Source organism: Rhipicephalus sanguineus, chromosome 3, assembly GCF_013339695.2.
Source record: "Rhipicephalus sanguineus isolate Rsan-2018 chromosome 3, BIME_Rsan_1.4, whole genome shotgun sequence".
Lineage (NCBI taxonomy): Eukaryota > Metazoa > Arthropoda > Arachnida > Ixodida > Ixodidae > Rhipicephalus > Rhipicephalus sanguineus.
Genome location: NC_051178.1, coordinates 16,007,884 through 16,024,897, shown reverse-complemented (window position 1 = coordinate 16,024,897; position 17,014 = coordinate 16,007,884). Strand labels below are relative to the sequence as shown.

The window sequence follows — 17,014 nt, the reverse complement described above, 5'->3', positions numbered from 1 at the left end:
CGGTCTTGAAAGCCATAGCTTTACTGACTTTGCCTTACCGCTGCTAAATATTACTCAGTTTTACATTGCAGCGGCAGCGCAACGAAAAATCGCGATAATATACAGTCGGCGAGTAAACAACCGAGCCCTTTCTGAACGGCTGCCCCGGCGTTTGCCACACGCGTTTTCGTCTGCTAGCGGAAGCTTGTTGCGCCGCCAGCGCCACCAAACCGGAAGCTGTCCCGGCGCCGCGCGACGGGTTGGCTGACGCGGGGAGTTTTGCAACTTACCTGGTTCTATAAACGTTGGCCGTGAGTAGCCCCTCCGGCCCCTAGGACAAGTCAGTCGCCGGTGTGAATGCCCCTATGTATGACATGGATTCCTTATTAACCAGACTGGTTGTTGTTACCAGGGGAGAGCTTTCTTTTGGCAAAACGCGCTTACAGCGATCGCTTCGTACGGCGGCGCGGAGGTGAGAAGACGATATTTCAGACGGATGTTGTTGAATGCTTTACTTCTTGTGCTTTAGTGCCGTCGAGCAGTGCTCCTTTGACCGCATTGCAGTCAAACCCTGTTACAACGAACATCAACATCTAGTAGTTCGACTTTGCCGGATTCGCTTTGAACGAATTCCAGCCCCCAGTTGTGAAGTCACAAACATGCTCAGATAGAAGTGCCACTCACCACACATCAAGGGCGTAGCCAAGGGGGGGGGGGGGGGGGTTGGGGGGGTTCAAACCCCCCCCCCCCCCGAAATTTTTCAGTTTTGCTTGCGTATATAGGCACGCACACATACAAATGCACGCACGAACATACATAAAGTATGGTTGAACCCCCCCCGAAAAAAATTTCTGGCTACGCCCCTGCCACACATCATCATTTCCAGCCTACATTCAGGTGCATTGCAGGACGAAGGCCTCTACTGATGTTCACTCTGTCTTGTGCGAGCCTTTAGAAATCCGCGGCATTTCCTCCTCAAAGGCGGATGCACACAATGCCTGCACCAATGGGTGCGCACTCCAGACTGACGTCATTAGCCGGATGGCCGGTGACCCCTCCTTCGAAGAACTTTGCGGAGTGCATGAGCGGGGCTCTTTCTTTAGTCGCGGAGGCGATAGGCTGCCGTGTTTCGGTCGTCTGGGCTTCATAAGGTGTATTCCTTGGCAGCCATTTCGTTGCCCCAACTGACCACCGGTTGTCTGTCCCACGCATTACATGGCCGGCCCAGGCCCATTTCTTTCTCGTGGTGTTCTAGAATATCAGCTACCCATGTATGTTCCCCAATCCATACGGCCAGCTTCCAATCTCTCAACATTACGCCTTCAATTTTCCGTTCCATTGCCTGCCGTGCTGTCCTTAGCGTGTTCTCTAGTTTCATTTTTGTCCTCCATTTTCAGCCCCGTATGTTAGAACTCACTATATGCAGTGGCTGTATACTTTTCGCATGTAAGCAGAGGCGCTGATTGCCAGTCATTAGCTGCGAGTGCCTGCCATATGCGATCCAGTGCAACCTTAATCTTCGGTGAATTTCCTTTTCTTGATTAGGCTCCCCTGTTCTTGTATACACTCCAGTGGTTGGTTTCCAATCCTGAACCCTTTCTCATTGCACATTGTCTTTGTCTGGAGCATATTAATTTTTATTTGGCTCTACTTTTATACCTTCACGGTTGAAGTCCTCAGTCATTTTCTGCAATTTGTCACCATTGTTGCTGGAGAGCACTATGTAATCTGCAAATCGTATCTTCTTGTCTAAAACACTTTTTTTATTGCTATTTTATTGCTATTTTTCTGAAGAAGCAAGGTAGCTGTAGAGCCCTTGTAGATTCCGCTTGGGTATTTATGTGTGTTTCAGGTACTCCTTACTGAAATAGTGCTTTCAGGACTGCTGGTATCCCTACTGAGTCAAAGGCCTTTTCGTAGTCTGTGAAAGCTAAATAAAAGGATTTGTTGTATTTCACAGATTTCTCATTTATATGGTTGATCAAAAGAATGGTATTCATTCTAAAGTATCCTTTCCTAAGACCGGCTTGCTCTCTTTAAGTTGGATAAAGTTAAGTGTCTCTTTTATCCTGTTTGAAGTTACCTTCGTAAATATTTTGTATATCACCGAAAGTAACCCAATGGGCCCATAATTCTTCGAGTTGTTACATCCCCTTTCGTGTGTACCAATGTGCTGGCATTTTTTCAGCTCACTGGGACTTTTGATGTTTTAAAGCACTGAGTGCAAAGTGTGGCATATGTCTTCCACATAAAATCTCCTCCATCTTCAATCAAACCTGCTGTTCTTTCGCCATCTCTGGCCGCTTTTCTGCAGGCCGTGCATCGGGTATGGCCTCTCTAACCTGATCAGTATAGAACTGTGGTGTCTTGTTGTCCTTTGCTATCACTCGGTGATGCTCGACTTATCTGGGAAGTTCAGAGTACCATTCCTCGGCCACCTTTATTGTGTCATTGAAATTTTTGATAACATTGCCCTGTTTATTGTTTACAGTGTGCATTTTGGTCCTTCCTAAATTTTAGCTGTTTTGATACTGATGCTGCCTCTACTTATTTTATGTTATAGTTCCTTATGTCACTGACTTTCTTCTTTTTGATCAGCTTTGTTAGCCTGTTTCTGATCTTGAGCTGGTCACTTTCATATGTTGCTGTTTCCTTATTAAGTCTTTCATGGTTTGGGAGGGTTTGTTAACTCCTTACTTTGGCGCTCCACCTTAAACTGCAGCTTCAGAGATTGGACCGTTTCATTCATTTCCTTTGTATATTGTTCTTGTTCTGCAGCATTGCATTTGTTTTGAAGCGCAATCCTAAATTCTTCTGATTTATTCTGACTACATCAAAGTTGGCCTGTTTTTTATTGGTCAATTTTACTCTAGTTCTTCTCATATTAAGGGCTATCCCTGCTTCCAGTAACGTATGATAACTGCACTTTACCTTGCTCATGACATCTACAGTGTCCTGCAGTATGCCCGGGTTGTTGCAAAGAATAAAAGCCTGTGTGCGTTTCCTTGCAGTAAGTGCTTATCTTGGCTTGCAGTCTGCACCTTACATCTTCATGGATTGCATTTTCAACTCTGGAAATAATCTCAACCAACTCAAATCTCCTTGGCACAGAAGCGTTGCAGCACATCTGTTGCGGAGATTGCTTCGCCAAATGTTGGGCGCAGGCAATCGCCTTCCCGTGGCAGCGGCTCATTTTGTCTCTTAAGTCACCGGACGACACCACATCAGCCACGTTTTCCACAACCAGCAGGCTTGCCCTCACTGCTATTTCGTCATCAACCCTACAAAATTTTCAAAGCCAAGTCCTTGGGTCACAGCGTCGGGAATGTGGGCAAGTTCCTCTGGAAGAGCGGCAGAGGAGGAGGAGGAAAAACATTTATTAACAGAAAGGGGTTTGTGATGCTTGGTCCGCAAGTACCATCTAGCAGTGCTGGCTGCCCTCAGTCCAGGACGCCCATCATCTTAAGCTGCACTCGTGGCTTCGGTGCCTTTGGCACGCTGCTCCGGCGCGTTTAATATATCCATTGTACAGTTTGTTATAAAAATTACATTTCACATTAATAATGCTATGACAGCTCCACATGTTCAATATAAAGCGTAATTCATTGCACCCGGGTTTGTTACAAATAGATTTGACAGACAATGCGTGTGGCAAAGTTTGGCTGCGTTATTGTCCTCTGCGCTGGTTGTTCATCCAGTATGTGTGCAATGTTCAACTAACCAGCCCAAATTAGCACTCTCATCCATGCTAGAAAACTGGGGGTTTTTGCAGAAATGACTTTTCACTGTATAATAGTTGTGCGTACCAAAGTTTTGTTTTTTTGGTGGGTCCACAACGTTCGAGCCGTTTCTGTCGAGACAGCAGAAGTCATATTCAATGTTTCACAGCGCAAACAACTTGCAAGACTTAGTAAAAGAAAAAAATATATATATCTCGTTTAGTAGTTAACAACTCGACAGAACTCAACTTTTTAAAATTAGCTTGGACAAAAGGTAGCTTGCCTGCTCGGTTGACATTGAAGACTTAATATTCACTGCATCAGGATGATTTGCTACTTTGCATTGAAACTGTATTGACCTCCATGGTATTTTAGCTTTTCGAAATGCAACCAAAATGACAGCCAGGTGGTTCCTAGAACCGCTCAGCACTTATTTGAAACCAACCTTTGTATCCATATGTGGTGTCACCTACATTTCACAAAACAATTTCCGTATAAGGTCATACATAGCACCATTCTTAAGCTATCCTATGTTAAGCACAATGCAACAGAATGATTCAATCCCGTGGGAGCACCTAAAAAATTCACTAAGCATTTCACTGTGTGGATGATTATTCAGCGCCTGGACATCATGACAAAAGTCCTGTGGTTTTCTGAATGCCTGCACCCTATATTTGTAACTCTATAGACAGTTTATGATGCCACATGTATGTTGGTCATGTTCTCCACATGGCAATAAGGCCCTTAAAATACTTGTGGCGACACTGAGACTAGCAAGAAAAAACACGAGAAGACAGGATAGGCCCTATCCTGTCTTATCTTGTGTTTTTTCTTGCTTGTCTCAGTTGCGCCGCAAGTATTTTGTTAAGCTATGCACCAACTTGCCCATCACCACACTCTGCAATAGGGCTCTTTTGGTGTTTAATTTAGCTTATCCAAAGCTGGTGAAAAAAACCTCGCAGGGATGTGTTTTGAGAGTGTGCTGCCTCAAATCACTTTACTTCGTTCAGTTTCACAAGGCATGCAAAGATTTAGAATCAGCAGGTTACCCACACAATGTGTTAAGATATGTGGCAGGAAAAAAAACACTCAAGTCTGTTGAGGAATCTTCTACCGCAATGAGTTGCAAATAGCATTGATGCAATTTGGTTGTGTTAGGCTACATTTTTTAAGTACTAGTACTTCATTAGTCTGTAAAGTGGAATAATTATTGTACCAGCTTTATTTTATGTGGTTCTCAGTGAGTGTTGAGTTTTGTTACAGCAAGTCGTGCCTGTGTGTGCCATGTTGCGTGCTACTGTAGCAATGATGGCTGGCAGAAGGAGCCACTTGTAAAATAGGGTTTCCCACTGTCTCCTGCAAATGAGAGCCCTACCACTTAAAGTCTGAAATTATAACACGATAGTTCTACCAACATTAAATATTGCGTGAGTTGCTAAAATATTAGAAGGTCTTGGTATTTTAACGGTTAAGCTTTTCTTCAGGCCGTGCAGAGTCATCATGATTGGCCTTCTTTGCTCCCAGAACACGTGTGCCCATTTGTTTTCGACATAGGATGCAATAACTCTCATGGGCAAGAGCACGAGTACAGAGAGAGAGAAAGAAACAGGGAAAAAGATAGAAAGAAAACAGAAGACAGGAACTCTTGGCAAAAGAATAATGGCCGCCATCCCGCCCTACAGACATGAATGTCCAGTGAAGCTGTACCAAATACCACACATGCTGATGGGGGGATATGTTTTATCATTACCTTAGAGTGATGGTAGTGATAATCGCTTTGTGGTCGCTGTGGTAGACCGTGATTGGTTCTGCAGCAATTTTCAGCAAGACGAATTTGTTCCTTTTGCCGAGCATTGCATTCATGCTGTTCTTCTGGGTCTTTCATTTCTGTGGTCTACCTATGGTAGTCTTAGAATTAACTGAATGAGTTGCTAGATGGGTCTCCCTATAGTATGTGAAAGCGGAAAACACGCGCGAGAAGAAGGAAGGGCCATTTTACGTCATTCGAAGCCCTCGTGTGAAGTGCAAAGCAGCTGCAACCTAATCTTTACCGGGAATGCATGGGAGGGTTTTTTCATTTTTCACGGGTGCCTTATCATCCAGCATGCAGTTGATGCTTGTTTTGTCTTTTTCTTCATTGAAATGAAAACTGAGCTCGATGCTGTAGGCCTGATTGCGAAGAAAGATGTGCCATTTGCCTTCAATTGTTAAAGGGCCCCTAAACCACCCAGAGGTCGAAATCGAGTTGTGGCGTTGCAGTTGTCCACGCGTCTACAGCGAACGTATTCGTTGGCTCGTCTATCCACCTCTCCAAATGCCCTTCCTCGGCGTCCGAGGTGAAAACTCAAGGAACGCATGCATCTGCTAGCAGAGGAGCATGCGAGTGAAGTTTCTGTGGATGGTTCAGGGGCCTGGTGTTTTGTTTTTAGTCCACAGAATCAAAACTGTTCCGGGGTAGAGGTATACAGCTTTGCTGTAAGATTTCTCGGCAAGGTGGGATTTGAGCCCACATACCCACAATCCGAAGGCAAGCATTTTAACCGCTCGGCTATCCAGGCACGCTAGCAGGGCATAGCATAGCCTTGTATAGTATAGTATAGTATAGCAAGGGGATGGGAAAGGAGGAGGGAAGGCAGGAAAGCATAGCATAGAAATAAAAAGAAAGAGAGAGAATCAAAGAGGGAAAGGAGGAAAAGAGAAAGAAAGGGAAGAAAGACGGAAAGAGAGAATGGAAGGGAACAAAGAGAGAGAAAGAAATTGAAATAAAGACAGACAGAAAACTCGGAGATACGAGAGAAGAGAAATGAAGAAGGCCTTCAGGCTTAGCACCACTAGCGCAAAGCTGCCTTACTTTTGTTTCTTTCCTCCTGGGGCAGTCAATAAATCGATCAGCTCATACTTGCATCATAGTGTGTGTAAAAATGTTTCTCTTGAAGGTTGTGATATGAGGCCTTCTACTTGCAGAGTGGTTCCTCTGTTTGACAAGGGCAATGCCCCGGGTGAACCACCACCCACTGAGCCGAAGCAGGAGAAAATGAAAGAAAATGACGAGGCTCGCCTGAAAAGGCTGCGTGAGAAATTCCACGTTGACGGAGACAACAAATTTGACAAGTGAGTGTGTTGGAATGACATCTGTAATATTTGTTTCATAAAGGGCAATGGAAACGATGTGTTGCTTTGAAGTGAACTACATCATACATTTAGTAATGATTTGGTCATTGGCAAATTTGTATGCTGCGTGTAATGGCGTGCTGTGTCGTCTGAATGTTTGAGTAAGCTCAAAATATTCTTTAGCTTGTACTGCACTCAAATGGACCCCTCTAGGGGCTGTCACATGAGGGGTGGATGTACATAAATGGTAACCGCATATGTTGATTGTGTGACAGGCAAAGACCTTGAAGAAATAATGTCGGTGATGGCTGCAGTGTTGGTCATTCCATTTGGACAATGCACATGGAAGGACACGGAGGTGGATAATGTCGTAGTGTGGCTGCATGACTTGTAAGCCATGCAACGAGATATGCGGTCTGGACGGGTCACGGGAGCTCAGCGATTCCGCTCCTGCACCAAATGGGATTTACTGCGCCATCATGATAAAATCGACATTAATTGCACCAGAGTCTTGGATTTAATGGCTCCTATCACCGGCAATGCAGCTACCAGTGTATAACAATGTCACATGGTTGTGACAGTGAAGAAAGCAGCCGCAGCTGGTAAAAATCAAACTCTTAATTGGGTGGACTGGTGCCCAGAAAAAGAATGACACTCAAAGTGCAATGATATCTGCGTGCACAGTTGTCGGACATCGAATAATCTGATCAGTGGTAAGGCACGTCGGCATTTACACATGTGGCATGGAAGATTTCAGTGTTCGTGTTGCGGGCTCAAGCTTATCAGAACAATCAACAATAATTGGAAATGTTCAACATTGCGGTGCAGTGTGCACGAGGCAATGGTTGCACATGCAACGGATCAGTTGCATGAAAATAGAAAAAGAAGCCTGCGTGGTACTGCCCTCCCCCCCCCCCAAAAAAAAAGCATCATCCCAAAGCTCAAGACAGAACATGGAAAAAAAATGTGCACACACAAAAAAAGCAGAATAATAAAAAAAGCCGAAAAGTAGAGTCCTCAGGTTTGCTAACACATATAAAACAGTTTAAGATGCATGACATGGACGACTTCAGGTGGTGCGAAGCGCCACTGAGGGTTCGTAATGCCGTCCGGGATAACCTCGTAGTCTAGAGCACCGAGGCATCGAAGCACTTTGAATGGCCCGAAGTATTGCCGAAGAAGTTTTTCACTGAGTCCAAGTCAACGTATCGGAGCCCAGACTTGAGCACTGCACGGGCCGGACTCGCGGGCTGGGCTTGGGCTGAGTAAGGAATTGTCAGCTCAGGGCCGGGCTAGGGCCCACGAGCTTTGGGCTTGGGTCGGGCTTGGACCTGAGTTTGCGTGTGTAAGGCTCCATCTGTGGCTTAAAACGAAAAGGATAAGTATTAAAATTTCGTTGCTACAGTTGCTGCTGCACGCATCCATGGAGAATCTCCGTTCGCCACATGAGACTCGACTGGTGCAAAGGCCCCGCCAGGGATCTCTATGCAAGATTCACAAGGCAGTGTGTGCCACATGCATATCCACATCTGCCCTTATCCCTCCACTTTTTAATTGTCTTTTGCTTTCTTCACTCAGTGTGCGCTGTGAACACGCAGTTTTGAGCTAGAGTTACGGAGCCCCCACAGTGCAGCTGGTCATTCGGTAGATTATCAAACTCGTATTTCCACTGATCGGGTCTGCTGTTCACCATAGCACACTGTAATCCAATGCCACCATGTAGTGCGAAAGGAAGGAGCGCAATATTTTTAAAATATACGTAAAGGAGCACACAGATATAGCACTCAACAAAACCAGAAGGACAGTACTAAATCAACATGTCCACAGCGCATTGTAAGTAACCATTGTGCAGTAAAAGGTCATTACATACCTGCGCCGCTCTCTTTGTATGCAGTTGAAACGTGTAATCTTGTTTGTTTTATTGCAGTGCACCACTCATGTACATGTCCATGCCTTGCTTTCTTCAAAAAAACTATGAAACACACCATTACAAATGGTGTAGATGCCTGTGGCCAAAGAAATGAGCCAAGGAAAGTGGCACAGCATTACGCATGTCGCAAAGGAACAACATGGTTTTGATAACTGATGCGTGGTTATAATTGCACTGGTGAGTACATTGGAGGTGTATTGCAGTGCAAGCTTATCTTAGAAGTTTGACAGTCACATATCCTCAGCAATCAATACATTCCTTGAACGCCTACCCCAGATTGGAAGGGCACATCACCAGAGAACAGCAGTTAGGCTCTGTGGAGCAGTTTGTCTTTTGCAGCTGCCCTCTGGATAAGTGAGTCTTTAAGCCTGCAGAACTTGGACATTGTTTTCTCGTCGATTTGTGGCAGCACAGTGAGGTCCACTGACGATACGGTGCTGGATGTCCAAAGAAATGGCTGCATGTTCTTGGCTTGAAAGCCTTGCCAATGGCTGCTGTTCAGCCTCTCCTTGTGGAGGCACTAGCAAACGATTCCACGACTGCACCTAGCAAAAAATGGCAGACGTGCCCATTGTTGCCAGAGCACCAAGCATTAGGAACATCCCCTATATGTGTAGGCAATACAGGCATGGGCTGGTTAATAAAGAAAAGGTCGCAGTTTGACCGCAAAAGTGAAGTAATGAATGGGATAGTGCCATGTGGTTGTGATGATGATGAATGCAAAATTCAAGCCACTAAAGAGTAAACTCTTTATTGGGTACCCAGCAAAAGCACTTGCATCACAGTGATAGTGGCAAGCACAGTTGTTGGTGAAATACGTCAGCATTTATACTTGCATGATCGAAGATTGCAGCATTATCACTGGTGCCTACGTTACTACATGGAGCCAGTTGAAAAACTGCACGGTATCGCCACGGAAGCGGCGTGGCCGCTCGCTGTCTCCCAAAAAGTGGGGGCGCTGCGATCGTTTTGCACCCTCACATGACGTGTTTCGCGTCGCTGCTTCATCTGCTCTGCGCTCTATGGCTCCGCGCGACGCCGGCTGCGCGCCGCGGAAAGGGTCACGTGACGTGGTCGCAAAGCGATGTCAGCGACACCTGGAATGGGCGACGATCTGTGGCTGCCTCCTTGCGCGAGTTTTCCAACTGTCCCCATCCAGTAATGTTGACTGGTGCCCATGTTAGTTCCTGTCATGAGTAAGGGGCACAAGGCACACGCCCAACGATGTAAAGTTCCGATGGTACTCGAGGAGTGGAAAATTCCTTGATGGTAGGCACCTCTGCTAGATCCGCGCGCGCGATTGGTTGGAGAAGGGCTCGTGGCATGCGACCTGAGCTGTGGCAAAAAACCCAAGAAGAGAGAATGGGCATTTTCTGTGGGGCACCGTTTGAAGAAGGTCGAAGAAGCCAGTGTCTCACGGGTTAAGAGAGTGGTGGGTGCCGAGTCCGGAGATGCAGCACTAAGAGTCCATGTCGACCTCGACAACAAACGAGTGAGGCTACCACGAAGTCGCAGTATTCTTGTCACAGCAGGTTCCGAAGCACCTGCAACGCTCCACGTTTGTTGGCAGAATGGCTTGAACCCACAGGACAGTCATCGGGGCCCACATCGTCACTTGGGCCACATACTCACTCGAAACAAGGGACCGAGGAGGCAGCTAGGCCTAACCCGTTTGTTCCTGTGAAAGCCATGCCGACGACCAGGAAACCGGCAAAAAGTGGATCGTCAGGTTGCTGCTGAGCAACGATGACCGCAGGACCTCCTTAAGAACGTTGACAGCGAGCACAACGCCACATGGACAACAAGGGAGTTGACTTAGACGCTGCACCAATCATACAAGTAAGGACATTCCTGTACAGATACGACCGAGAGGTCAGTGTGGCTAGACTGCTGTTGCAGCTTAGAACTGAGTTTAGCGAAACTATTTTTGTAGTTAGCTTATTTGTATGTATTTGTTGAGTGTATGAATTTTCAGTGTGTAGTTATTTCGCACTGTTAGATAAAGGGTTTGCTGTGCCACCGCCGTCTCCCGTGTCTCTCAATCCCATCCCTCGCAACACTCTCATGATAGGCGACGGTTCCATAACCAATTCAACTACTCAAGTTGTAAGTGCACACAATCCATCGGGACAGTCTAAAACAAGCATGAAGGTTCCGAGACAAATCGGCATGGCCTGTGCTGAGCTATGGCTACGCGTGTAGCAGTTTCTGTGAGTGAAGCCTGGTCACACGAAAACAAAGAAAGAAGCGGCTCAGAGTACTCTGTTCCTGCTGGAGCCCCCTCCTACGGAGCTGGGTCTTTTGCATGGCGGCAGGCTCAATTGCTCTTTGCTTGAGCTGCGATCGTCCCTCGCACACTTTACGTGTAACACACAACGTGGGGGTGGTATCGGCACCCCTGCACTTTATATCGAACCTCACGGCGACAGTAAAAGTGTGTCTGTTCCAATAATAACAATAACTTATAATGATTGCCCTCCAGAAACAGCAGCTGCACTGTTGCAGAACAAAGTATAATACATGGAAACCTGAAGACTGACAAGTAAAAAATGCCATTGCTGATTGTAAAATGGTGTGCTACAGTTTTTATCTGACGAGAGGAATGGGAAGTCGAAATTTCGGTCCTCCAAACATCAAAATGGCCGTGCTCTGTGGCGGGAGAGACACGATGCACTTCCATGAATACAGATGTGATTGTGCCATTCCACACTCTTGTCTCACCATTTACGCATATAAAATTATTTTTTTTCTGGCACTTGCAGTGTGTTTTTGACTAAATTGCTTGATGTGTTGATTTGGCATTGCCGTTGATGCAGCCAATGGTCTTAGAAAACTTATTTTCCCCCTGGCCTCTGTCCCCTCCATAAGAGACCTCTATGGGCTGCTTTTATTTCTGCCAGCACACTGTAATCATTCTTCAAGAATGAGTGAATATCAATCATTATACAATCATTGATCTACTTTGCTTAGTGGTTGAGCACTTACCATTACAGCATGCACGGTACACATAGGGCAATGAATAAATGCAAAACACCACTGCAATAATCACAAACAATGTTGTCATTCTGGGTGTCCGCTAGCATTTGGCAGTCGTCGTAGTGCTTTGGTTTCGGTTTTGTTCGTAAACTTAGCTGAATTTTATCAGTCTGCGAAAATTGCCAGAGGCCATTTTTTGGTGAAAATCTTGAAGGAGAAATATGCTCTTCACAGGAAGGACTTCAATTCTTCTGCTGGACTCAATCGTCTGTCTCCTCTAATTAAAAAGAATCAGGAGCCTGTGGGAATGCTATCACCCCCTTGTAAAGTCATTTTCGCTGCATGGCATGCGCATCCAGTGGATCAGTCGTAGTTATTGTCACCGTCAAGCGAGAGGTGGTGCCATGGGCGCACGGTGGCACTGCCCGGCGGGAGCGGGTGTCACGCCGGCACGTGAAGAAGAGCACTTTTGCTCTTTTTGAGGTTTGGCATTGCGCGTGCACGGACGTCTCTCGCAGGAGGTCCGTGGGGACGATTCCTCGGCTCATTTCTCGCGGGGCCCTCGTGGTGATTAGACGACAGCGACACCGCATCCATAGTACATTGTACGTGCTATGTTGTTTTGTGTGTAATGTTCTCTGTGTGTTGTATTGGCACTATGTATTAGCATATTTGTCATGTAACTAGTTATTCCTTATATTCGGCTGGCAAGCCCGTCGACGTTAATAAATGTACACGTGTTCATTTGCCTGACTGTGTCCGTTTGCTCCAAGAGCGGTAGCTCTTTGTTCAGACCCCAAGGAAAGCATGCAGTGTGCCTGTCTCAATGACTACTTTTCTCTCACAATGCTCCCTGCTAACTTCTTCCTTCCTGGGAATGTGACATTTATCCACGTGCTCAGCAGGGGAACACTTGAGCTGTTACAGGCAGCAACAACGGTCGTGGGCTCATATCCAGGCAACAGTGAAATGTGGGAACCTGAAATGACCTTGATCAGATTGCCATATCAGAAACGACTGATCGAGAGATTGGTGCACACAAGTCAGCACGTGACCGGTGTACCTTCGAGGGCTGCATTTCTCTACACTCACCGTTGCCGGGTTTTTCATGTACAATGCTGCCGCTAGCATCTGTAACTCATAAGAGCTTTGCTTGAAAAAGTAGTTTCTTTACTAATGTTGTAATTAATACTTGTGCCACTACAGAAAGAGCAGTTATGAAGGCAGTGACCTTATGAATGCATTTCTCTTATTTTAGAGCATTTTTGGACACATTTCTTGAAGCACCCTGTGTAGGTGTAGCACTGTATAGAGAGAAGTGTTGGTTACGTGCTTCAGTGCATTCCTACTACTATACAGCTGCTGTTTTAGGCTTTGCAGGCCTAAAACAGTGCCTTCATCAGGCACATGTGTCGTTAGTACAAAAGTTTATTTCGCAATGACATTGACATTGTGCAATACTCTTTAGAGGGGCAGACACCTGCTCAGAACACAAATTGAGATAACCCCAGTAAGGAAAGGTTGTGTATTGTATCGGCTAAACCGAGTCCTGCTTTTCTCATCGGACGCACCTGGGCAAGAGACCTGGTGAAGAGATTTCAGATGATGACCAGTGTTCAGAAAACTTATTCTACCTGCTTTTATATTCAACAAGGCTTGAAAATGTCAAAAGTAAGGTGGTTAGCTACAGTTGCACTCACTCCTGTGAATGCATAGCGTTGAGTGTAATGGACAGTTTGCGAGGAGGGCTTTCGGCATTGCTATCACTTCTCCACGTTGCTGGAGGAGAGAATTTTTTTAGAGGTTTCTCAGATCCAAAAAATTCTGCTTACAAAATATCGACAAGCTTTTGGGATTGGCTGCTGCAGGTTTAACCAATACTGAGGTTTTGTTGCATCGTAAAAAACTGTGTCCATTGGTTATTAGTCCCTTTAAGCCCACTGAGATCACCAGAGTGCGTCAAACTTTCGAACTAGCGAAAGGCCTGGAGCCACTGGCTGTCTGGTGTGGTCGCTCTGCCAATTTAGCAGGCCAGGAGATTAACAAATTACAGCAAGTTAATTGTCAAATTGAAGCAGACGGACACTGGATGTAGCAAATGAATTCTGCAGAATCCCTCAAGGTCGAGGAGAGGTTATGCCATCCATTCTTTTGTAGCACAAAGGTGCGAGGTAACCTATATGGATTTCTCAGAAAGAAAAGCTTCTTGTTTGACAAACCACTGCTGCTACCTCCTAAGGTGTCATTTTGTGGTCAGCCCAGTTGTGCAGAAAACCACAATTGCATAGCCATACTAGGAGGTCATCATGTGACTGGTCTGGGCGAAATGGCAACCGAGCATAAATGACGACCATGCAGCAATCCACTTTTGTTTATGCGAACCTTTGATAGCTCTGTTTGTGTGGCAACAATGCCACCATCAGTCAGCATATCATGCATTGTGGGCAGCGAGTGCCTTAGCCCACTCCTTGAGGCTGGCGCAGTCTTACGAGACACGAACCTTTGGACCCACAAGTGCCGAGGTAACGAGCTTATTGGAAATGTGACAGCCCAAATAGAATCTGGGGAAAACCCAGCTCTTACACTCCTCACACTGTCATACCCTTGGTTTCCTCTTCAGCAGGCGGCCATTCGCATTCATTTAAATATTTACTACTGTTGCACTGTGGGGGACGTGCTTCAACCTTTCTTGTTGTGAGATACTGACGGGCTGTTTCACACTTAGGGGAAAACTCGAAGCACATTGCTCCGAGTGTTACACTAAGTGTGAAAGAGCCTGCACATAATTCTCGAGTAGTTGTTGTTGCAAGTAAAATGTGACATTCAAAAATATCGCATGTCATTGCCAATCTAGAAATTGGCTTGTGAGCCGAGTTGCAGCTGTTGCAACTTTTTATGGATCTGTATTTATCTGGCGTGCAAGTCGAGTGACACCTCTGTTCTAAAATGGCTTCAAACCTCATAGCACTCATGGTAAGCTTCAAACTAGGGCTGGAAATCTTCCTCTGCTGCAACTGAATGCCTTCCTTAAAGTGGAATGTGGAGACTGCTGTTTGCTGCCTGCTTACTAAAAAAAAAAGTATCAAATCTGCAAGTATTCTATGTTCATACAAATTTGAGATGTGGACTTACTTTCAGTTTCGCTTGACTGGCTTCTGTTGGAGACAAATGTCTGGTGTAGCACTGTCTGTACTTCAAAGTGCCCTTGCTGCTTTTAATTGAGCATGGCTGCTGCACGTGACAGCTGTGGTGGTTGTTTGGACGAGCCTTTGTTGAGAAGCCTGCCCTTGTTGGCGCAGCCCTTCACTGTATCCACCACCAACTGGCTGTTGAGCTAGGCGTGTGATTGTGCAGGCTGGCCCACTCTGTGACACCGCTGTGGCGACATCCTTACAAGAAACAGTTGATGGTGAGCCACTCCATTCCAAGCCTCCTTTTCTTTCTGGATGCCGAGTCTTTTTAAGCTACACCATTAGTTGGTTTACAAAAGCTCTTAGATAGACTGGTTGACCTCTGGTGAAAATGTGCAATGATTGAAGGGTACGCTATCATAGCTACTCTGTAGGTTAATTGTATTTGTTGCAGTTTAAAAAATAACATAAATAAAGAAGTGGAAAGCATCACATTTGGAGCTTTTAAACAAAAGGCAACTATATATGGTGAAGCATTAGGTCTGCTACGTTGAGAGCCAATTACAATGATGATAGAAACCTTGTACAAGAAGGCTGGTCTGGTGTTGCATAAAGAAAGGGTTCTGCCAACAGCGCCTTTCAGCGTGTCAGTGCAGCTGTTTTTCCGACAAGTACTAAAGGGCACAAGTCTGCCCCAACATTTTCACTGGTTTGAAGAAAACTTGGGCTGAGTGGCGTGAAGCTCAGCTGCATTATGAAAGGACAGTTTGTGTAGCCAATGGAGGTGACCCTTTTTCTAAATGATTAGTATTCTTCAAATATCTGTGAGTATGTTTCTAATGGAGAGGAGGAGACAGCAACAGAGGACGTAGGAGAGAGGCTTGAGCTGAAGCATTTCCCTCTCGTGAGCCCACATCATCTGCTGCAGTGCAGCTTGAGTGTTGAGAATTATGCATTATACCATGCATACAGTTTGTACGAGCTGCCTGTGAACCTTTAAGGGGAGACCCTGCTTCTGAAACATGTTTCTTGTTTTTGAGCGTATCATTATGAAACTTTCACAGCTTATGTATTTTTATGTGCTGATTTCAAACATGCAATTATTGTTCTAATACAATATGTAGTTTTGAAACTATTAAATAGTTTTTGTATTGTTAGGAGCAGGCTTTATTTCTAAACTGTGAGAGTTATCAAGCAAATCAGCCTATTACAATAACCTGGAATCAATGCTGTATGAAATAAGACAAGAATGGATGTTCTAGGCCCATTTGAAAAAATGTTATGGTATGTTGAACATTCCCAGCTTGATCCCAGTTTGACCGAGCTCAACATCGCTGACTTGCCAAGTGTTCAACGTACTATAACTTTTGTTCAATTGGGCCTAGAACATCCATTCTTGTTTTATTGCGAAGAGTATTCATTCCAGCTTATTGTGATATGCTTATTTGCTTTATAACTCTTACAATTTATAAATAAATCTTGCTCCCAACAATATACATGAAATATTTGATATTTTGAAAACAGCATTGTGTACTAGAAAAATAACTGCATATTTGAAATCAGGACATAAAAGTACATAAGCTGCAAAAGTTTCATAAAAATGTACTCAAAAACAAAGAAATATGTCTCCGAAGCAGGGTCCCCCCTTAATAATCTATTCCTGTGCGGACTTGAAGAAAAGAACTTCGGAGCAGTAGTGTTCCACCTGTGAGCCTGGCCTAAACTATTCTTAACTGAACATTTTTGTTTACTGCCATAGTCACTTCTTCTGATCTCACCTGTGCAACTTGTTAGGGAAGTATTTCACAGAGTTTCTGCAGCACACTTTCCTTGAAGGCATCAAAAGAAATTCTTCACCTACTTGCAGCTGCCTGGGCCAGAATCAGCTTATAATTTGATGAAGGGGATGCCGATATGTGCAATGATAATTTTGCTAAGTTTGGTTTAGATTGCCCAGTTAGGATTGTGTTTTGGTAGCCTCTTGCCAGATTGGAAATCGGTATTCATCATAAAATTTTACACTCAGTCTGTTATTCAGAGGCAGGAGTCTTATAATCCCCGACATGGAAGCCTGCCAGCACAGGCAATGCTAATAGCAGCTGCACTTCACCTCTTGACTACGGCTGTCCATCCAGTGAGCTGTGTCACATATTGAAGCGCTTGCTGGC

The 17,014-nt window shown here is 45.2% G+C and overlaps 1 protein-coding gene across 2 annotated transcripts in view; it reads left to right on the top strand.

Annotated features, from left to right (window-relative positions):
* Positions 1–293: 293 nt before the first annotated feature.
* LOC119386464 (tRNA (uracil-5-)-methyltransferase homolog B) overlaps positions 294–17,014 on the top strand; it is a 100,383-nt gene continuing 83,662 nt past the window's right edge. For both annotated transcript variants that reach the window (XM_049413145.1, XM_049413144.1), the window contains exons 1-3: positions 294–451; positions 6,663–6,809; positions 15,070–15,124. In XM_049413145.1, coding sequence (XP_049269102.1) covers positions 345–451; positions 6,663–6,809; positions 15,070–15,124 — 309 coding nt within the window. In that variant the 5' untranslated portion in view covers positions 294–344. The remainder of the gene's footprint in view (positions 452–6,662; positions 6,810–15,069; positions 15,125–17,014) is intronic.